This window comes from Ailuropoda melanoleuca, chromosome 4, assembly GCF_002007445.2.
Source record: "Ailuropoda melanoleuca isolate Jingjing chromosome 4, ASM200744v2, whole genome shotgun sequence".
Lineage (NCBI taxonomy): Eukaryota > Metazoa > Chordata > Mammalia > Carnivora > Ursidae > Ailuropoda > Ailuropoda melanoleuca.
Genome location: NC_048221.1, coordinates 40,249,777 through 40,273,378, shown reverse-complemented (window position 1 = coordinate 40,273,378; position 23,602 = coordinate 40,249,777). Strand labels below are relative to the sequence as shown.

The 23,602-nt window shown below is 37.7% G+C and overlaps 1 protein-coding gene across 1 annotated transcript in view; it reads left to right on the top strand.

The window, feature by feature from the left end:
* Positions 1 to 23,602, top strand: part of CNTN3 (contactin 3) — a 331,370-nt gene that overhangs the window by 81,115 nt on the left and 226,653 nt on the right. The window contains exon 2 of the mRNA XM_034658650.1: positions 4,827 to 4,961. Coding sequence (XP_034514541.1) covers positions 4,907 to 4,961 — 55 coding nt within the window. The 5' untranslated portion in view covers positions 4,827 to 4,906. The remainder of the gene's footprint in view (positions 1 to 4,826; positions 4,962 to 23,602) is intronic.

Below are 23,602 nucleotides of genomic sequence, written 5' to 3'. Positions count from 1 at the left end.
ATATATAAGAATATTAGAATATATGCTTTTCTCCTCTTAAATCAGATAGTTTGCCTCATATTATCTAGCCCCTGATTTCTACGAAGTTGAAGGTAAGAATGAACTGATGTGTCGCAAAATGTTTTCTTTTCATTCTTTTAAGTCTGATGCCGATTATAATATTCTGATTTGGAATGTTCATTGCAAATCCGATCATGGCAATTACTGGTTAACACTGCAGTGACTTTTCAAAGGGCTGTATCTTGATACTAATATTCTCAGCCAGGCATGTAAGATCTAGATCAGACATTATACATCTGCAGTCTCATTTCATACCACACTCAACCTGGCCCCTGCATTTCATCTCATTAGCTTTCTTTCTGTTGTAGCAACAAGCCATGAACCCTTAAGCCCCAAGGCCTTTGCATATTCTATTCCTTATGTCCAGAGCTGACTGCCAAAATATTTAAACAGCAGTAGGGCATGGGCACTGACCAATCAGAAGGGACATGGGCTAGAGCAGTATTCTAGAAGTCCCTTGCTGAGCCAGGGATTAACCCTTTAGGTGGTCGATCCAGGGTGTTGGAGTGGGGTGCTGGGCCGGTTCTTGGGAGGTGAGGTGGTAGTTGATGGGAAAAGGTCCAGACAGTGATTACACACTAGCCTCTCTACCAACTCAAAGCCATACCAAGTATTTGTCTATAGCTGGGAAATTTCTTCTTTCCTTTACCTTTAACACATACATACCTCTGATTATATATAATCTCTTCTTTTCTTCCATTATACTTTATTTCCTCAGAGGAACTTTCCCTGTGCTTCCTGATGAGGGCCAGTCTCACTGAGCCTTTCATAGAAACTTCTACCCCTATATTACACCTTTCACAGTGGCTAGTTTATAAATACTTTGTAATGATTTTAATCATGTTCATTCCTTATGGGAAGAAATTCCTGAGGGCAAGAATCATCAGTGACCTGACAGCCCCATCTGGACCTCCACCTTCCTCGAGTCTTGAAATCCCAGTCCCTTCTAGGTGCTCAATAAATATTTATTGAATGAGTTTTCAAAAAGACTTTAGAATTTCTTTCAACAAATTTATAATTTTAAAATTTAAGTAATATTTAGCATGTTACTTTTGGGATGCATTGTTGGGAAGATAACATTTTTTTTAAGATTTATTTATTATTTTAGAGAGAGACACAGAGAGAGAGTGTGAGTGGGGAGAGGAGAAGAGGGAAAGGGACATGCAGACTCCCTGCTGAGTGTGGAGCCTGATGCAGGGCTCGATGGATCCCATGACCAATGAGATCATGGCCTGAGTTGAAATCACCAGTCAGACACTCAACCAACGAGCCACCTAGGTGCCCTAGAAGATAACATGTTTTTAAAAGATTTTATTTATTTATTTGAGAAAGAGAGAGAGCACCAGAGAAAGCATGAATGATGGAGGGTGGGGAGGGAGTCAGAGAGAAGCAGACTCTCTGCTGAGCAGGGAGCCTGACCCAGCTAGATCCTGGGATCTGACATGACCTGAGCCAAAGTCAGACTCTTAACTGGCTGAGCCACCCAGGTGCCCCAATAACATTTTTTTAAGTTACCACCTTTTTAATGCCTTTATACACATTTTCCTGAAGTGATTTTCAAATGATGGCTAGATTCCAATTTGTGAATGATCTTTTCCTTCTAATAGAAATGCTTTCACTCACTTGATGTCCTGTACAAAGATTTAATCTCCAGAGTTGAATTATTCATTATTCCTAAAGCTTAGCAAGAAACATTAAAACTTGAAACTTGGAAGCCTACTACTGTATACAGGGTGTTTGGAACATTGGAGCAACCAATGATAGATGAGCTGCTGTCCTACCTTCAGAGAGTATCAATCTAGTAATTTTATCCTTAGCCTATTTATAAGTGTTTGTAACATTTTCTTTCTCCATTGCAATGTCAGAACAGAGACAATACATTTTGTTTTCTATAATGACAGAGAGAAAAGCCTCTCATATTTATGCAGTTGTGCTTTTTTTAAAAATAGGTCGTTCATTCATTCATTCATTTATTATTTTTTAAAGTAAACACTATGCCTAACATGGGGCTTGAACTCATGACCCTGAGATCAAGAGTTGTGTGCTCTACCAACTGAGCCAGTCAGGTGCCCTTGAATGCTTTTTAATAATGATTATGATGATGGTACTACAGATACTTTGCTAAAGTTTGTCTTCTTTTTTCCTGAAAATTCCAACTACTTGTTATTTTTTGTTTGTTATTACCACATTCTTTCCAAGTTTGATTTAGCTCCTTGAAGGAGGAGATACCAGTTCTATCATTGTTATACTCTTCAGGCCTTTCCTCTGTTCAAGACTTAGCCACTGTCTCCAGACTTTATTATATCTTGCAGTCACTCTCGAATTTTTTATGAATCTGCCACATCATGTATAGTATCACTGCACTTAACGTTTCCATGCCTTTTATGACTAATTGCCATTGTATTTGAGAGTTTTTTAAAATTTCTTCTCTACTTTGTGTGTGTGCCTGCGTGTGTGAGTTTGTGTAGCTTGTGTTACCCTTCTCATGATTTCTGGACTACTTTCCTTACATGTGTGATTAGAAGGAGATTATGGCATTTATGGATGTCAGTTATAAGTTAATAGACTCTGGAATGATTTCAATTATCATTCAAGTTAGTAATGGAAAGCAATCATAGACACAAAATGTGTCCCTGATTGAGAAGAAATAGAAGAAGGAAGGCTTGGTATCGGAAAGCCTTTGATCCAAGTAGGGACACTCAGCCACTGGAAGAGCTTGAGCGGTGTCACAGTTGATCACAGCAGAATGTGTGTCCTCACTTGTATACTTAAGTCACTAAGTAATTTTGGCCCTCAGTCTTTTGGGGATCTGATAGTGTTGAATATGGCTTCAGAAACTCTCAGGTTCATGAGTCTGCTGCAGTAGACACTATATGTGCCCCACACATACCCTCTAAGTTTTCATCACTTCAGGGCACACATCACTTTCTGTTGTCAGCATATGCATTTCTTTACCTGAAGCATGTTTTTGGCTTCTGAAGCCATTTTGTTCCCGCAGGGAGAGGTTAGAAGTGCTGGGTAGTTAATACTCCCTGAAAACAGTCTTCAAATGCTGACTAATGGGAGTTGGTGTATAAATACCCCAGCTCACTTGTCCGTTGGCAAGGATAAATCTGGGCAACTCCAAACAAGTCTTGGATGACTCTGAGGCATACATTCTACCTGGGCTGGACCTCCAGAGTTTCCCCAGTGAGAAGAAGCTCCCACCCAATTAGTGGCTTTATTTCTTAACGTTTATTGGCTTCCTTCTTCCCCCGTCTCCTTTCTCCATACCCTGACTCTTTTTGCCCTTCACCACTCAAGTAGACTGCTTGCACTTGAATTCATTTAGCAGTGTTTGTATTAGGGGAGCCCAAGATATATGCAGTTTGTAGTAATGGAGCTAATGAGAGATGGCCATAGATCCCATGATGGTGTAAGTTATTCACTTGCAGTTCTTAGAAGAGTAGTTCTCAGTAGTATTTCCACACGTTTCAGATTCCCATGGATCAAGTCATACTCAAATCCTGGTATTTTTGTTGCAGTCCCACCTCTTACTTCCCACCCAAGAATATATATTAGATTACAAGTGCACAAGAACAGCATTAGTAGAGGAATGATTTAATATATTGTTTTAAGTACATAACTTGCAAAGTCGTCATATTTTCACTATCAAAATTGTCATCTGGACATACTTTATTCCAATCAAATACATCACATCACTAATCAGGATCCCTTGATAAACTACCACTGTCTTAAGAAAGCTGAGATTTCTCTCTCTTGCTCAGCAATAACTAATACGGCCCAATCCATAGTAGCTACTGAATCAGAGTTTTACACCTTTTCTGCTAATGTGGATGATAGTCACAATCGTCAGTTCCCCTGTATGGAGCCAGCTGAGTTTCAGCAGTCCAGAAAAGATTCTCCAACTTTAGGTGTGTATATCTAGCCTAGTTGATCATTGACCGTACACTTGAACTTGTTTCAAATGGCCACTGAAAGTGATGCAAGGTATCCATGTAATTACTTTCTCTCAATCAGCACATTCAAGTACATGAAAATTCAAGAAAGAAAGAAGAAAATTGTTTCATTTGCAAGACTCTCAGCCTGAACAATTTCCACCATTAGCATTTTTTGATGTCTTATGCAGCATATGTAATTGGGGGCTTTCTGCAATTGTCTCTGAAAAAAAATAGGCTTAATATGACCATTGATAAAGCTATTTATAATTTATATGTCTTATTAGAGATTCAGAGACAATGAAAATGGTGCTGCAAGATATCAGCATATTTGACTCTGAGTTTCACCAAAATGTTATCATTAGAGAAAATGAGAAAAGTTAGAATTTTAGGGTAATATGTTATTTGTTCTAATCATTATCTAGCAAAAATTTTAGTATTTAATATGTTAATATTTAATATTTTAGTATTGTTGAACATTTAGAGAGAGAGAGAGTGCAAGCAGGGGAAGGGGAGGGGAGAGAGAGAATGCCAAGCGGCATTCTCAGCACCAAACCCCAACAAACGGCTCTATCTCATGACCCTGAGATCATGACCTGAGCCGAAATTCAGAGTTGGACCTCAACTGACTGAGCCACTCAGGTGCTCCCCATAAACTGTTTTTAAAGTAACTACATTTCAAACATCTTCTCTTTTGTATCACAAAAGAGTTGTTTCATTTTAGGATTTTGAGTGACTGTGAATGTTACAGTTTTATGAAAAGAAAATCTATTTTCTAAAGCAACATTTTTTTTTCAAGTCTAACTTCTTTGTACATATGTTTTACAGATTAAAGGATTTACCTGAAGACAAAGCATCCTATTCATCAGAGACTGGACAAGAGTTACTCTTGCTTTTGGCAATTAAAGATGATGTTGTCATGGAAACAGTTGATCCTGCTTTCATTCATTGGCTGCCTAGGAGGTAACAATAAGCTGTATTTTCTAAATTGAGGTTAGAATTATACTTGAGTCATATGTTAAATAATTTTTAAATGTTGAAATAATATTCCACCAATAGCAAAGAGAAACAAATATTTCTCCCAGAAAGAAAATTTTAATTTCTTCTTCTGAAAATTAGGATTCTCTTCCCAACTCCCTAATTTTGGATACCTAATAATACAAACCTACCGTAGTATTATAACTAGAACAGTTCGTCAGAATTTGAGAATGTTAATTTTTGACTTTTTTTCCCAAAAGGAGCTAAAAGTTGTAATCTCTACTATACAAGGGAGAATATAAGTTTTAAAAAACACAAGTATTTTCATATCTAATCTTAAAAAGAATATGACTTTTCCTTTTGCAAATAATTTATTTTAGGAATCAAAAATTAACATAGGCTATTTTCTTTTTTAATTTTTGGAAAATTTTAAATCTAGAACAAAATACAGAAAGGAATAAGTCATATATTGTTTATATGAAAGCATCTATTATAACTTATTTGATATATTTCCTTTTTGTTTTGTTTGCTGAAGGAGTGGTGAAGTAAAAGAAAAAATTTTTTTAAATACAGTGGTATATATACTACAATTAGATTTTTGGTTTCTTTAATGTTTTCCTTCTTTGTACTATAAAAATTAACCAGCACCTAAAAAGTTGAAAAAATAGTATAATGAATGCACACATACATGCCATTTCTATTTGGTTTTTTATTTGAATATTATGCCATTCTACTCTATTTGTTCTGTCCATGTGTCCTTGTGTGTGTGTTTCCTTTTATTTGTTTATTTAACTTACCCATCTGAAAATAAGTTCCAGAGATAATCACCTCTCACCCCTAAAAAATTCAGTTCCCATCTCTTGAGGAGACAGCCAGTTTTCTACCTAAGCACAATTTCTTTACGATACTGAAGGAAGCTAATTACAAAAGTAGCCAGTCATTTTTTTTTTTTTTTCTAAGAGGACAAAACTGGTGTGGGATGAGGACATATATATCGTCAGATGAAACACGTTACTTGAAGACATGCATATATTGGAGTAGTTTTTTGAGCTCTTATGTCAAACTTAAAACAGTCTTCACATATTTAAATGAAAATAAATGGCAAAAAATTCATAGTAAGATTACAAATTAAAGCCTCCAACTTTTAAAGTAAAGTTTTTGTTTCTTTTAAATAGGTTTTCCCCTGTAATGTCTCAATCCTGTTCCTAAATTATTATCTTCGATTGCTACTAATCTGCATTGAGGGAAAGAGGACCAAGTATTTATGGATGTTTGCCTTTTCAAGTGATTGGTGGAGAAAGATCAACACAGATATCCAGACTAAAATACTCTTTTCTTGGATTCTTTTTTTCATTTACACAGTTTCAGATTTGAGTTCTATTGTTGTAGAGGGGACCAAAATGAAAGGGATTGTACTACAGCAATATTATTATTCACCATATCAACTTTCATAAAGCAACCTTGAAATTTCCCAATTAATTCAAAAGAAAATATATGCAGGAAGTGGAAGTGTAGCGACAGAAAACAAGGTCACTTTATCAATGGCTTAAAATTTTCAGTTGTAATTTTGCACCATATCCAGTTTGCATTGATTGCTTTGGCATTTTTGAGAAATGTTTTACATATTTTTGAACAAATTTATAGAAAAAGCAGTGTCCATTTTGCTAAAATGTTAAGATATCATAAAACAATTTAAAAGTCAACTTGATTCTCTGGGTAGTTGATAAAAAAGCCTTAAGGATTTGTAAGGAAGAATTGGATTAATTGATACATGATAAATTTTATGTAGAGTGTTATTTAGAGAAGTGGTAATCTGGGGCGCCTGGGTGGCACAGCGGTTAAGCGTCTGCCTTCGGCTCAGGGCGTGATCCCGGCGTTGTGGGATCGACCCACATCGGGCTCCTCTGTTGTGAGCCTGCTTCTTCCTCTCCCACTCTCCCTGTTCCCTCTCTCACTGGCTGTCTCTATCTCTGTCAAATAAAAAAATAAAATAAAATAAAAAAATAAAAAAAATCTTAGAGAAGTGGTAATCTTTATAATTATAGAGAAGAATTGGGCTCTTAACCAATTTTCTAAAGAGCATTGATTATATATAGTACATCACATACTTTGGTACTCCTCTAGGATCTCTATAAAATTTAGGTTAAAAGGTTTGTGAGTGTGATATTCTGCTTACCAATATGGGCTATCTTTTATGTATTAAAGTTGAAATTCTGCTCATGATACAGGGACTATCTTACAACAAATGGCAAGCGAAACCACATTGTGGGAATTTGCTTACTTAGAGTAGTGGTTAGCCAATGATATAAACTAGATAAATGCAGCAAATGCTTGATAATTTGTATTTTCTATCTTCTCTTATTTAATCTTTTGATTATCCATTATTTTGTGCATTTTTTAATGAAAATGCTGTTTTGTCTCTGTATGTTCCCCCACAACAAAGAGGCAAAGTAATTTCTGACCAGGACTTTTTCTTAGAATGGATTTGACTGACTTTCTTCAAAAAACACTACACTTCATTCATTCTTAAACAGACAATTTTTGGCATCTCTTATGTAACACACATTTTCAGGGAAGAAAATGGACAGAGCTCTTTGTCCTTGTGGGGTTTGCATTGTGTCATGGTGAGATGGAAAGTGGCATCAAGTTAGAAGATGATAGTGCAATGGGGAAGAAAAGCAAAATATGGTGAGAGTGTGGGAGATTGAGATGTGGATTGCCATTTTAAATAAGATCAGTCCTCATCGGGGCGCCTGGGTGGCACAGTTGTTAAGCGCCTGCCTTCGGCTCAGGGCGTGATCCTGGCGTTCTGGGATCGAGCCTCACATCAGGCTCCTCCACTAGGAGCCTGCTTCTTCCTCTCCCACTCCCCCTGCTTGTGTTCCCTCTCTTGCTGGCTGTCTCTCTCTGTCAAATAAATAAATATATTCTTTAAAAAAAAAAAAAAAGATCAGTCCTCATCGAGAAGGCAACATTTGAACAAAGATTTAGAGGTGAACAAGTTGACCTTGTGGATATTTAAGGAAGAGAGCTCCAGGCAAAGTCAACAGTCCATGCAAAGGTTCTAACATGACAAGCTAAGTGTTCTAGAAACAGCAGGAAAGCTAGCATGTTTGGACCAGGAGTGAAGCAACAGGTGAGAGCCGAGAGGTAACATGGGGAAGGATGTAGCAGAAAATGAGTAAATGACTGAGAATATTTAGAGCTTTTACTCTAAATGCCCCCAGGAACCATAGCATAGTTGGAACAGAGAAATGATTTTATCTCACTTATTTTTTTAAAAGGACCTTGTTGGACCCTGTGTTGTGGATTAATTGCGAAGGGGCAAGTGAGTAAGCAGAGGCACTAGTTAGAAGTTAATGCAGGCATCAGTCAAGGGGTGATGGTGGCTGACTCCAGGGTGGTAGCAGTGTTGGTGGTCAAATTTTGGCTGTATGAGTATTTGCTGATAGGATAGATGTGGGTATGAGGGAAAAGGGTGAGTTGAGGATAACTTGAAGGCTCTATGTCACCTTGTGTTGAGAGCAAATTACCTCTGTTCACCTCAAGAGGTGTGCCTTGTGGGTGGAATGAAGACCCAGCACAAAACATGGGTGACAGTCTTCCACTAATTAGTGAGTAAAAAAGTCAATTTAGTGGATCACTACCAGTGTTTTTGTTTGTTTATTTTAATTAAAATAGGTAAATTAGAATTTAAAAGGGTTGGAATAGAATATATCAGCATGCCCTGGTCACTTAGTAAATATTTTCTGCTGAGCACTTCTAGGCCTTTGGTATGTATTAGCGAAACAAAACCAACAATATCCCAATCCTCCTGGAGCCTTCCTTTTAATATATGTTGTTGAGTCCTGATATTTCATATATTTCTTACTAAGTTGCTGTCAAAAAAGTTTAAGAGCCGGAGACCTAAGTAGAAAAGAGAAATAGAGAACCCTCCTGCATTTTGAGAAGAAACTAGAAAAGGACGGAACAATAGTAATGACAGCAAAGTTAGTAATACTAACAATATTGATAGATGGAACCTCATTCACTCTATACTAGGCGCTGTGGAAGTGCTTTACTTAGCTCCTCTAATTCACAAAAGTACAGTGAGATAGATATTATTACTTCAATCTTAGAGACAAGGAGAACAGTCTTTAAGATCTTAAGTAACTTTTCTAATCTTTGTGGTTGCATCAAAAATTTCTACTTGTCTTTGAAACCGAAGTATAGTCCCTTACTATAATCAGTAGTACTTACTACTTCTGTAGTTTATTTTCTGGAATAAAGTCAGAGTGTAGGCCATGGGGTAAGAATCATCAAGATCTCAAGGAGATTGTATCTAATGACTTAATTACCTATTAGTTAATTACTTAACCATATTAGAAACTCTTGATGTTCCCCGTCCAATATGGAAGCCACTAGCCATATGTGGCTAGTCCATATCGACTGTACTGTTAGTATAAAACGCACATAGATTTTTCAAAGACTTGGTACCAAAAATATTAAGACCTAAAATATCTCAGTAATTTTATATTGATTAGATGTTGAGATGATAATATTTTAGATATATTTGGTTAAGTAAAGATATTATTAAAATTAATTTCACTTGTTTCTTTTAACCTTTTTAAAAGTGGCTCCTAGAAAATTTAAACTCTGTGTGTAGCTTGCCTTTCATTTATTTGGGACAGCCCAAGTCTAGACGTTTATGAAATAGAAACCTGACCATTTGCAAATGTTTTTACCATGTACTAGCCCAACAGGAAACCAAATGAATTAAGATAATGGGACTTTTGGTTTCATATGAAAATACTTCCTGAGAGTGTATTGCCTTCAAATACTGAATTCTTTGTAGGATGAGTTCAGATTCCAGGTGTCATTGCTTGGTGAATGTAGACAAGCCCTTAATCAATGCATGTGGAAATTCTAGACTTCACAGACTATATCCTATTGTGTTTTTAGTTTTAATCCTCTAACGGGACCAGCTAAATAAATATAAGCCTTTTGGAAAGAGACATTTCCTTGGATAATGGAAATCATTGTTGATGTCCAGTTAAAACACCATCATGGAAAATATCATATTTCTGTAAAAGTTCCAAGGGGTTCTTATTTCATCAAGTGCTTCTCTTAAAATTTTAGTGAATAACCCATGTATTGGGATCTACTAATACTTTATAATGTCTAAAAATTATTTGTGAAAATAAGTAACATTAATCTGAGAAGGGAGGATGATCTTTGGTTGTCCTTAACCTTCTTCTAGTGGCTGTCGTGGTAGTTGCTTCAAAAGCTGCTCTGTTCTGCAATCACAAAACAGCCATGAGGCTTGGACAAGACTGGCAGCGTGCAAAGCTCCAAAGATGGCCCTGTCTCATTGGCCCTGGTGATTGGCCTCAGCTGCTGAGCTCGTGGCAACTTCCTATCCATAACTTTTGTGTTCAAACCTTGTGGAAAGTGCCCCATCTCCTAGTATGTCTGAGTAAAGAATCCTGGAATCCTGATTGCTGCAGGTGGCCATCCTGTAATCATCAGAAAAACCAGCCTGAGGGAAATGCTGATTCTGTGCATTCAGATCAGAGAGAGCAGAAGAAACCAGCACTTCAGTGATATTGTACTTACAGTGGCCCCACTCCTGGCTTACACAGCATAAAAAGCAGTAAATACCCCCCACCACCACTACTCCTACCCCCCTAACCTGGCCTAGTCTTTATTCTGCAGAGCTATATTAACCCCTAGTCTTTGTTTGCCTCTTTCAAGAATTACGAAAGCAGCTTATGCCCCTCGTCATGAGACCCTAGAAAATGAGACCCTAGATTACGCTTTATGAGATGATTCAGATCATCTTGATTAAATAATTTCTTAAAAACTCTTGATACTGTAATTAGATGAAATATATGATGTAAAAGATGAAATATATGATCACCAAACATGAGCCGTGGCTTCCTTTAACAGTATGGATTTAGTGTTGGACAACATCTACAAACAATACAAACAAAATCCACGTGTTTGGGCTGCACTTGAAAACCACACCCTCTGCTTGTTTTAAAGGCGGTAGTTTGTGTCCAAAGGACACAACATCTTCGGGTGCCTGAATCACACGTTCCATCCTGTTCTTTGTCACCTTAATGTGCATCACTTTCTGTGCTAGTCTTTCATCCACATCGTGGCTAAGGAAAGCTTTAAAAACAAAATCAACTTTTTAAGTCCCCCCTGAAGTAATTGAATATTTTTCAATTGGTTTAATGACGCCACCCTTGTAATCTCTGAGAAAACGAGTCTGTGGTGTTGGATGTGGCACTTCAAGTAAACTGTTGCCATAAACTCAAATGACTGTCTTTTCTTTTGCGGTATTTGTGTGCAATGTAATATGATTTGATGGCACTGATACTGGTGAAATGGAGATGTCGCCGATCTCTGCTTATAAATCTTGACATCCTCCTTGTTTTCACCAATAAACTTATTTCAAATCATCCCCCTCAATTGCAGCACCCTTAATCTTGAAATACTTTTCATTTATCCCATTTAAATCTTGACAGTTTATCAGAGTATGAATGTGAAAATCTGGAGGAAAAACAAGGCAGACATTGTTGGTATATTTTGTTCTTATAACCTTGATCATTGATAACTCCACATATTGGATTTTTGTAAGCTTGATGGTGACTAAGAAAGCGTTTGGGGGATTTGCAAAATAAAGTGCGTTGGAAATGCTATTAGAGTTCAGGAAATGCATAAGATTAAATAAAACCCACAATTTTATTTAGCTCTTAAAGTAGCTATTGTCTCAAATGTATCTGTTGATTAATTCACTGACTCCTGGAAATGCAGTGTTCATTCAAACCCACTTAATTGACTATTGCCTAAGTGACGAGCTGTCTTAAAGTACTCATCACATAAAAGTGTTTTTAAGTATCCCTGTACATATTTTGTCTTTCCACGAGCTTTTAGCAGAGCTAAAAGGATTGGGTTTCTGCTATGCAGGGGTTCAGCCTTTATTAACTCATGAATGATGGTGAACTTTGAGTATAAGACCAACACACATGCACAAACACATGTGCATGCGTTTATGCAAGGCACAACAAAATGAATTGATTTTGGACAGTAGCATCCATCTTACAAATATACCTATGAGCAGAGAGAAGGCAGTGTTTATGCTGTGACAAAGGGTGTCCCTAAATTACACTTCCTTGTCATTCTTCTCTGTTTTCATCACTTGCAGTTCAGTTTCCCATAGTCTGCTCCAGTCTTTATCTTTCACTTGAACTATTACCCTATTCCTGCTGTTCTCTCTTTGCTTTCTTTGCCTTCCTTTCTCCAGCGCATCCCACACATTGCAACCCAGGTTATCTTTTTGAACAGCTATTCAGCAGGCATTTCCTGAGTGTCTCTCTGCATTGCGATAAGTGGTACAGAAGAGGCTAAGATGGATTGGGTTGCCGTCTGTCTAGGAAGAAAAGGAGGCACCTGTAAAAAGTGAGAGAAGAAAAATGCTAAGATTTAAAATCCTATTTAAGAAAAATGCTGGGAAGAAGAGAATGGAATGGAAGTTCTCAGAAGGGAGAACTTATAGAAATGAAGGAGGTTGGGACACCTGGGTGGTACATTCGGTTAAGCAACCAACTCTTGGTTTTGGCTCAGTTCATGGTCTCAGGGTTGTGAGATCGAGCCCTGCAGTGGTCTCCACACTTAGCACAGAGTCTCTTAAGACTCTCTCCCTTTCTGTCTGTCCCTTCCTGCTTTTCTCTCTCTCTCTCTCTCATAAATAAATAAATAAATAAATAAATAAATAAATAAATAAATCTTTAAAAAAATGAAGAAGGAAAAATATTCATGGGGAAGACAGCATTTGAGCTGGGTCTTAATAATAATTAGAGTGAACATGTGTTGAATTCTTTACTTTATACCAAGCGTTGAGCTAAGGGCCTTGTGTGGATTATGTCATTTAATTCCTTTGGCAACTTTCTGAGCTTTATACTGTTGTTATCCCTGTTTTATAAATGAGGGACCAATGGCTCTGATAAGTTAAGGAATTTTCCAAAATTCACAGATTTGAGCTGGAATTCAGAAACCAGTTTATAAGACAGCCTCACTCCACCGCCCATGTAGATAACCATTTTATTAAAATTGGACATAATCTAAGAGAACGGGGCAATGTTTTATTTTGTTCAGGCTGCATAGGCTGGGTGGCTTAAACAACAGAAATTTATTTCTCATAATTCTGGAGTCTTGAGACATCCAAGGTCAAGGTGCCAGTTGATTCACTTCCTGGTGAGGTCACTATTCCTAGCTTGCTGACAGCTGTCTTCTTGCTGGGTCATTACATGGCAGGGAGATTAAGCTCTTTGGTCTCTTCTTACAAGGACACTAATCTTTACCTGAGGGCCCTATCCTCATGGCTTCATATAAGCCTCATTGCCTCCCAAAGACCCCACCTCCTAATACTGTTAAATTGGGGGATAGGGCTTCAACACTGGATTTTGGGGAGGACACAAGCATTCAGCCCATAACAGGCAGGAAGGATTATTTAAGTGTGGAGAAAAGTGTAACATAGAACTGGATGCTGGTTATACATGGCAAGTATGGAATAGCTTTGATGTATATTGAAGATTTCTTGCATGTCAACCCCAACTTAAAAGCAATCTATCTGTGTTAATTTATTTAATTATTACAATGACCCTTTGAGATAGGCATTATTATAAATATTATTACTTTATAGAATAGAAGGAAACTGAGGTACAGAGAGATTACTATCTGGCCTAAAGTTACATGCCTTTATTAAGTATAGCCACGTTTCAAACCCGGGCCATATTTCCATAGATCTGTGCTGTCCAATATGGTAGGCACATGTGGCTATTGGGAATTTGAAGTATGGCTAATCCAAACTGAGATTTGATTTAAGTGTAAAATACTGAATTTCAAAGACATATTTTGAAAAATGCATAGATGATTTCCTATTAGCAATATTTATATTGACTGGATATTGAAATAATACTGATATATTGGGTTATTTATAATACATGATTAAAGTTAATTTCACTTGTTTCATTTTCCTTTTTATTTCTAGACAATGCAAATTTTATATGTGTCGTGTATCTTTTTTTTTTTTTTTTGGTGAGAACATTTAAGTTCTACTCTCAGCAAATTTCAATTATAGGATATGACATCAAGTATAGTCATATTTCCATTGTAAATTACAGATGTAGATTCTATGCCCTTAACACCCTTGAGGAGAAGTGGTAGAGAAAAGGCTAGAAAAAGGGTGGGGCTAGAAATTGTTAAGCAAGGAATGATAGCATCTTGACTTTTCTATAAGACCATTGCCCCCAAAGGATATTTGTAGGATAGATTGGAAGGAAGAAAAACTAAAAGAAAATACCTGCCTTGGGGTTATCGTGGTACGTGAATTGGGGGGGAGTAACTTATGCCCAAACTAGGGCAGTTGGAGTCATAAAGATAAGACTGGAGATGGGAGAAATTACAGAGTCAAATTTGAAAAGGTATGACGAACAATTGGATGGTCGTATCTGGTGAGAGAAGAGGTTGTCGAAGAAGACTTTCGAGGTTTCCAAATTGAGTGGGAAGATAATGAGGCAATTAACAGAAATAATAAACACAGAAGGAGGCAAGGATTTGGATGTGTTTTGAACATACTGAGCTTTAAGATGCTCAAAGAGTGGGTGGTATGAGCTGCAAGTCTGTTAAAATCAAAAGATTAGATCCCGGTGTTGGCGGGGAGGGGGGCACATGGTATCCCAGCAGGAGATCGAGATGGGGAAGGGTTTTCATTATGATAGCAACTGGGGAGCCTGTTTAAGGATGATGGATGGAGAGTCATAGGAGGCAGACTGAATCCAGGGGCAGGTGTGAGAGGGAAGGAAAGACAGAACAAAGATACGGAAGATCTCTTCCAAGTCAGTGAGATACGGTGGAAGTTAAGGAATTATTTCAGGAAAAAAGAGAGTTGGAAAAAGAGTTAGGAAAAGCTGCTGAGACTTGTGGGCAATAAGCCCTTGGGGCACCTGGGTGGCGTGTTGGTTGAGCATCTGACTCTTGGTTTTGACTTAGGTCAAAATCTCAGGGTTGTGAGTTCGAGCCCTGCATTGGGCACCACACTTAGTGCCAGCTCTGCTTGAGATTCTCTTTCCCTCTGTCCCTCCCACTCATGCTAACACATGCTCTCTCTCTCAAATAAATAAACAAATTTAAAAAAAATAAAAAGAAAGGAGAGAGAGAACCGGAATTACTGGAGTGCAAACCTTTAAGGAAGAAATACTCGGTAAGGGAGGAAGAAAATACATGGATAACAGTAATTTTTGATAAATCAGGGTTATATTTACATCCATACACATGCATATATTTTTGTACATACACTTGTGTATTCCAGGCCATACCCATCTTGTAAATGAGAACAGTGTAGCTTATTGGGGCCCCTTTCACCCCAGTCACGTGGCCAATTACTGGCCCTGTGGTTCCTTGATCTAGATTGCCTAAATTTCCTGCTATGAAGCTTTGAACTGCATCAAGACTTTTCTGAATAATGGTATGTTGTATATACTTTTACAGAGAAGAACCAAATTTTTCCTTCTGGAAAGTATTGATATTGACCAATGTTTAGAAGACAGGTGTGTATGTGGATGACAGCCCAGGTGTATGTTGGAAGGAGTTGTCTATTAAAAACATTTCTGTATATTTGCCACTTCTTCCAGCTGTTCTTAAGGTGAATAGGCTTAAGAGAATAAACAGAAACTGAAGTGTCCCGGAGAGGTTGAGCTACCAAAAGAATAGTGGTTCCTTCAACACAGAGCTACTCCTAAGTCAAAAAACTTGATGCTTCATTGGTATTATATAAGTGGCCAGAAATTGCCTTGGTGTGCCAAGTGGCTTAGGGGATCAGAATCCCATTTGTTATTCAGTGGGATTGATGATTGGTAAATCTTAGTCCTGGCTTCTGTGTCTATTTCGTCTTTCCCTTTTAAAAACCGTGCGTTGCTTTCCTGGAATGAATTGTGAGCATGTACTAATGTTTATTGCTTCAAGTAACTCTTGCTGATTCATCTTACCTACTGCTGAGTGTTTGGGAGATTGGGTCCTTAAACATCGTGTGCATTTCCTTTATACTATATTTGTACCATCTTGCTAATCATTATGTGAGTTTGATTATATAAAAATGCTCATCAGTGTGGAAATAGACCATTTTCTCACTGTTACCAGTTGCAGTCCCTGTCTTTAAGCCTGCATAAAAATAATGACCACCACCACTTGGCTGTCCTCATTGGCAAGCACTGTGCAAGGAGTTCACGTGTTTTTCAGTAATTCTCACATCAACTGTGTAGTGACCAGTTCCCACATATTTTCTATCTTCTGTTTCTTCGAAGTTTTAAAACTTTTCTTTTTACTTAACATACCGTTCAAGCACTCTAGCAGTGAAAAAGCCTGCAAGGGTATTCCTTGGGGATCCCTTCCCTGGGGATTCCCTTCCCCAGGTCATGCATCCTAGGGTGACCTGCCATTGACCATTCATCCTTTTGGAGCCTCACCCACACCTCCACCCTGTCTCTACTTGTGTAAATTCAAATCTTAGACATAAAAAAATGTCCATTCATAGAGACCAATCTGCCTCTGTATTACTTTCAAAGCCAAACCCCAACTCAAAGACTGCAGAATATTTTAATTTGAAAACTAGCCAGGCTCTTTGCTCTTGTGTTGTCAGTGAGCCCTAACTTGTCATGTGCCTTTTTCCTCCCTCATGAATGAGATATGCAAATACAATTTAGGTTTACTTCTGCATGTTGCTTCCTTTGAACATCAGCCGACACTAAGTTTGGGACAATATGAAGTGACAGAACTCTGTGATTAGATATGGAACGTGGGATGCTATTTTAGATAGAGATATTTTTAAATTTCAGATTATTTTATGAGGACATTATGCAGTAAGGAACAATCAAATTATGTATACATCTTAACATATATAAGTGTCTGTGTCTATAATTTGAAGAAGCTATGACAGGAGATAGTTATTTTATGTTTTCTGATACGACTTTCATAGTTTAAAAGCAGTATCACATGATTGAACAGATTCTGGAGTTTCTGTTTGTCAACTGTGGCAAGGAGAAGCTTAACCAGTTTCGCTAATTGTCGACCGGTTGCCAGTATTCTTCTGTTTTTACATAAGGTCAAGTCCCAGGGCCCACAAGGAACACCACATTAATTTCTCTGAATAGCGTTAGTGAAAACAAGAAGGCAAATGGCTGACAGACATGGATGAAACGTTAGGATTCATCTGTCCGTCAGTAAAGAAACATATACATGAAAATGAGTCCGCAACCTTACTATTTATTTTTTGTCGTTAATCAAATCACTGATGCAACAAATGGAACCTGAAGTAACTCCACCATTGCACTACAAGTTTGATTGTGAAATTTTGTGTCATTCCAGTACTACTAGTCATAAAAATCGTGGTACCTGGTTAAGATGAAAATACTGCTGATAATGAAGTGTTTGCACAACCGTCTGTATCTGAAAAGCATGTACTGAGTGTAAAACAGTGTGCTCCTTGGTCATGCTACATTGTGGATATTTATTGCTTAAAAAGAAGAAAAACAACAAACGTGATGTTGGGGGAGGAGGGGAAGAAGGCAAAAAACCTCCTATACCTCTATCAAGCCATTAGATTTACCAAAGTGCTTCCTCTTCCAACTTCTGCCTGGCAGCTAAGGAATTAAGCTCTTATCTTGGTATTTGACTTACTACTTTCTCTTTATATTATCTGGGTTTTCTCTTCTTATTTATGGGACTGCTGGAGACAAAAGTAATATTCCCACCTGTCACTTAAACAGGAAGCAATTTGTTCCTTTTAACTAAAAGGACAGTTAAAAAAAAGGGAAAGGAGAGCACTGTCTGTTCTTTCAGGTAGACCTGAGCCCCCGCTGTGATGAGTGACCTTGGGAGACTCTTACACAGAGGAAACTGCTCTTTTCTTGGACTTACTGCATAGTGGTCAGAGGCCCGCGATTTGTTTCTGGAAGGTGATCAAGAAAGAAGACTCAAGGACCAGCTGCAGAGGTGTGGGATGGTATGAGATGGTACAAGATGGTACGAGATGGTGCGTGATGGTGTGCGATGGGTGGTGTGATGACTCACGCATCCATATTCTCTGAACCTATAACTCCATTCAGTTTTTTACCTGGATCTCTTGATAGCGTCTGCTGATTGAGAGAGTGGAATGTGCAGGCAGCTCTTTTCATTGGCTCTGGTGACTTAGTTATGGTTTATTCCAATCATGTGAACATGATTTGCTCCTTTCCATCCTATGAGCGAGAAAGGCTGATGAACACTGCTCTTGGCTGGACTCAAGAAATGAATGCAGGCCTCTCTGGGATCATTTGCTGCTGTCGTGACATTGCTTGGTGTTGCCCGTGGACATGTGGCACTACGAAGTTTCAACTGTTATTCAAAGAACATATGAATACTGGGGATAGTATTTCCTTGTTCCACTATTCACCATAGCGTCACATATTCCCTCTTGATCTTAGAATCTCTGCAACGTAAAGTGCAGCCTGGCTGTGCCACCCGGGGATTTTAAAGGCAGATGGCAATCTATATGTGTTTTTATATCAGCCTTCAATTTTTGAAGTAGAACTCCTGGATTTTTAGTCTCCAAAGAAGTATTTCATTACCGAGTTGTTCTTTTATAGGATTCTAAAATACCTTCCCTGACTTTTTTCAATAGGAAAAGAGAGCGTTTCGTGCCCCTCCCGTGAGTGCGTGCATACATGTGAATGATACTTAAACTCGGACAGATGTATAACAAACATGTGAAGGGGTCATATACAGAGCGTATTTATTTGGATAATTGGGAAGAATTGGCTGTTCAACAATGCACTACATGGGTTTCTGAGTAGCCATCTGTCTTTAGTTAAGAAATGATACTTGCTGCCTCATATACAATTTCACAAATGCCTTTTTTTTTCTTTTTGCTTGATTATGCAAGCAAAGCAAATTTAGAATACTTAGTGCTGTGGCCATTATTCCTATTATAGGAGAAGGGAGAAAATAAACATTTGGCTAACAATAATATAAAAGAATCTAATGCTTTTTTCTGCCTCATGGGGTTTTTGAAAGTACTTTGCTGCTTATTTTGTTGAGTTTCCTGTTGATACTATTTTGGTGAGTAATTATTTGAAGACAGAAAGGAGAGTAAATACCTGTTGGAGAATTGTCCCTCAATGAGAACTGATGCAGTAGGTATTATAAAGATTCCCTTTTTTTCCTCTTTTTTTGAAGTTACCACCCTCCATAGATTAATAAGGACCTTTTGTCTTACATAATGCTTGCAATTATTTGCTCAAACCAGATAACTGAACACAGGTGGCAGTGTTCACAACTAGCATGAAGATAAGGACAATGCCTGGTAGATAGGGCGTTCTAATGAGTGAAGCCATTTATTAGACTACCTTCTCATAAATTACTGTTCCTCAGTCAGATGTAATTAAAAGTTTGATGTAAGCACTAAGCAAAAATAGGCAATAGTATCAAATCCCATTTATTGCTCTGCTGCTGCATTAAAAATATTGCTTATCTTTGCATTAGAACCCCTTTAATACTGATACCGTTCCCATAACTCAGTGGTTCAGAGAACTTAACTGACTTCCCTAAAAAGGTAGATGTTAGTATAAAGGGGGGAAAAAGCATGTCTATCTCGAAGCAAAGTCACTATTCCTCCTATTAGACATATTCCTTCCTAAAGCAGGTGTTGGCAAACTTTATCATGCAGTATTTAGATAGTAAATATTTTGGGCTTTGTGTGCCATATGGTCTCTGTCATAACTACTGTGCCGTTAAAATGTGAAAGCAGCCGTAGACAATACATAAACAAGTGAACGTGGCTGTCTTCCAATAAAACTTTATTGATGGACACTGAAACTTGAATTTTGTATAATTTTCACGTGTCATGAAATATTATTCTTTTGATTCATGGGTCGTACAAAAACAGATGGCGGTTGAATTTGGCCTATGGATATAGTTTATCGACCTCTGTCCTAAAGCATAAATATATGTTTTTTTAAGATCGTTTTTTATCACATGCTTAGGTTATCATGTGCAAGGTATTTTGCAATATGCTGTTAGGGAATAAAAAGAACATGGGTTCAGAAAAAAGGAGACAACCTCCACACAAATTCCTAAAATACAGATGCATTGGGAGAGTTGTAATCCAGTGCACTAAATTGAATTTCTGATAAAGTGGGATTAATTTTGGCTGCACTATCAAAAGATTCTGTGTCTTGAATGATAGGAGGGAAAGCATTCCACGAAGAAGGATGGTGTAAATCAATTCAAGATAATTTAGTTTGTAAACAAAGTTATTTTCACGTCACTGTGAGTGAATGTCTTGCTATCAACCCAAGATGTCTCACTCCCTGTGGGGCTGCCTTCTGGGAAGACTGAGTATGGTTCTCTGTCTGTATGGCCTTGCCGAGTTGAGGATTGCCATGGGAGAAAGGAGGCCTGGTATTCCTAGATCACTGATTTTTTTCCTAGGTTAAATTTGACTTTATACCAAATACTTTCGGGTTTTTAAATGAGGCCATTTAATTTAAGATTTTTTTTCTTGCCCTTGAACATTTTGTGATCCAAGTCTAATAATGCTGCAGGATAGATTTGGCCCAGTAGCCACCAGCGTACAGCCCTGCAAACCAGAATTCCCAAATATGTGTAATGAGTTGCAGCATATACATTTCATCAAATTAAAGAATCTTGCATGTCAAAAGTTCTGGAAAGACAATTTAGCTCAGACCCTCTCTGAATAGCAAGGATGATTTCCTAATTAAAGCTCCATTTATGAGATGAAGATACAGAAATGTGGAGTGTGGATGGGGCGCCTGGGTGGCTCAGTCATTAAGCGTCTGCCTTCAGCTCAGGGCGTGATCCCAGGGTCCTGTGATCGAGCCCCACATCAGGCTCCTCTGCTGGGAAGCCTGCTTCTTCCTCTCCCACTCCCCCTGCTTGTGTTCCCTCTCTCTCTGGCTGTCTCTCTTTCTGTCAAATAAATAAATAAAATCTTTAAAAAAACAATAAAAATAATAAAAAAAAAGAAATGTGGAGTGTGCAGGCAACTAACATTACATCCTAACCTTAGAAGATTTAGACTAAAGTAAGAATTGCATTGTTATATGTTAACTAAATTTATGGCTCCCATAAATAATTTATCATGGATTTGGGGATATTTTGCAAAGAGATCCATTTCATGGAACAGTAAAATCTGTGCAAATGCTGGCCTTTCTTAAAAGTAACTTTAAACAACTTCCTTAGAAATTTGAGTAATAAAACAGCACACCAAAGCTCAACTTTTTTTTTTTTTTAATTTTAGTGGCTAAGGCAGCTGTTTTATTCAAACGAGTCATTAAAATCCAGAAATGGGGCTTTGCTTCAGCACTCAGAAGTTATACAAGAAATGAGTGGTAGAGTGCTATTGCTTTTAAAAGTGCTATTTATGTGTGGTTTTAGTGAAGTCACTCTGTGTAGTACCTGTATTTTCAGTATTCAGGAGGGTAGTGGATGAATTATAGGTGATCGACATCCTGTAAATTCCTCACACAGAAATAGCCACCTATGAATGGTAGACACCTGTGAGAACACAGTGCGTGGTGTTTTTGGTCTTGAGAATCATTGATGCAGTCATCCAATTAGCTTCTATAAGTCCGTATTTTTATATGACGAATTATGTTGCAGTTGGACACAGCTCTTCCAACTGAAGATAGGGGTATCTTGAGAATGGCCAAATTCTTTTTATTTTTTTCCCCTTGGGTCAGCATAAACATTTTGTAAACTAACACCATTTTCAAAGAAGCACAAACACACATATGTCTATTCTGACATTCACACACCAAGTTTTCCAATCTATACAACATGATTGGTCTGGTTAGAAGGTAGAAGTGTGTGTTTAATATAGTCACTGTCTTCCGAAGTTTAATGACTAGGAATAAGGAAAATATGAGTGAAAAACAAGTAAAGCCACTATATAGTACGATAGGGGTATCGTGATGAGTAGATACACAAAAATTGTTCTAAGAATTCTGAATGGAGGAAGATTCCTAAGTGGTGACACTGAATAAAAATGAATGACAGAATGGAGAGCACATTTTCCTGAGACTTCCTGAGTGTGGGGGGGCTTCTCATACATCTTACCAAATGCTTCTCCAGAGTGGTGGCACCAAAAATGTGTATAGAGTTTAACTCATCCTCTGCAGCCCTGAGGATCCTTACTTATATTGTGTTAATATTAAGGAAAGTACTAACATTAAAATGAGTATCAGTTTTTACTCATAGTATTTAATATTCACTTAGAATTGGGTAACTCAGTAGATGCAAATTGCCTAGTACAGGTCCTGGTAAGCAGTGTCGATTTTACCTTCATATGTTGATGTTTGGGACTGTGCATTTGTTTATTAAGTCTATATAATGAGGGATTTTGCTCCATATCATACAGAACCAAGAAACAATGTTTTTTGGGGGTTTTTTCAAAATAAAATAAAATATGTTTTCTAATTTGCCAGGGTTACCAGCAATGCAGGATAGTATTTGCTCCCCTGTCCAAGACTAAAGAGAATGTAGCCTTTCAGAAGGTTTGGGGAAGACCCCCTTGTCATTTCCACATCTTAGGACCACAAATACTCTTTCCATTTCCAGCGTAGACAGTTCTTTACCTTCACTGCCTAAGTTGGTTTCATTCCTAGGTGAAGGAAATTAAAGAAATACCCTACAATCATCACAAATATAATAAAAAATAATAATCTAAGACGCTGAGTGCAGGAGAGGCATGGTTCTAGACCAGGGATTATCAAATTGGGGATGGAAACTTGTTGATGGGTGATAGTATTAAGAGGATAGCTATGTCTGGCATTTAAAAAAAAGAATAGGTTACAGGAGATGAGATGGAATAGAATAGAAAAAATGCTATGATCCAGAATGCAGTAAAGATTAATATTATTTCAGGAGACTCTTTTTTATCACTTGTATGTGTGTGTATAATCATGGTGAAAAACAAATTTCAGTTGTGGGTAAATGAAAGATAATGAGAGTAAATTTGAGGAATTATTTAGTTATTCAAGTTCAGGCAGCTCTGAGACTCCGCCAACCCCCACCCCATAGTTCAGACAGTTGTGGCAATGGCCATCCTCTCTCCTGCTTCCATGGATCTTTGCACCTGCTGCACAGTCAGCTTAATACCCTTAGTGGTCTAGAAAGAAGAAAGCAGGATCCTTGCTGGGAAGAGAAAACTAGATGGTATTTTATATACACAGACTTTTACAAACACTACGCCGGCTTCTGCTCACTGAGGTGTAGGCAGGAAACGATTATGCTCGTCTCTACTTTATGAGATTACACTGCAAAAATACTACAGAATGCAATCACCAGCCAGTATTACTTCTTGATAGCTTCTCTATTACAACTGATTTATAATAGAAATTCTTTATTGTATAGTTATTTTTTCATAGAAACAATAGCCTTGAACTGGAGTTCAATATGAAACATTCTTTCTAAAATATGCGAAGGGAATCATGCCTAGGCCCCAAAAGCCTTGACCCATTCTCTTTGGGAAAGAATAGAAACCACAAACATAATAATCTCTATTAAAACCTTTGAGGGAAGGATGC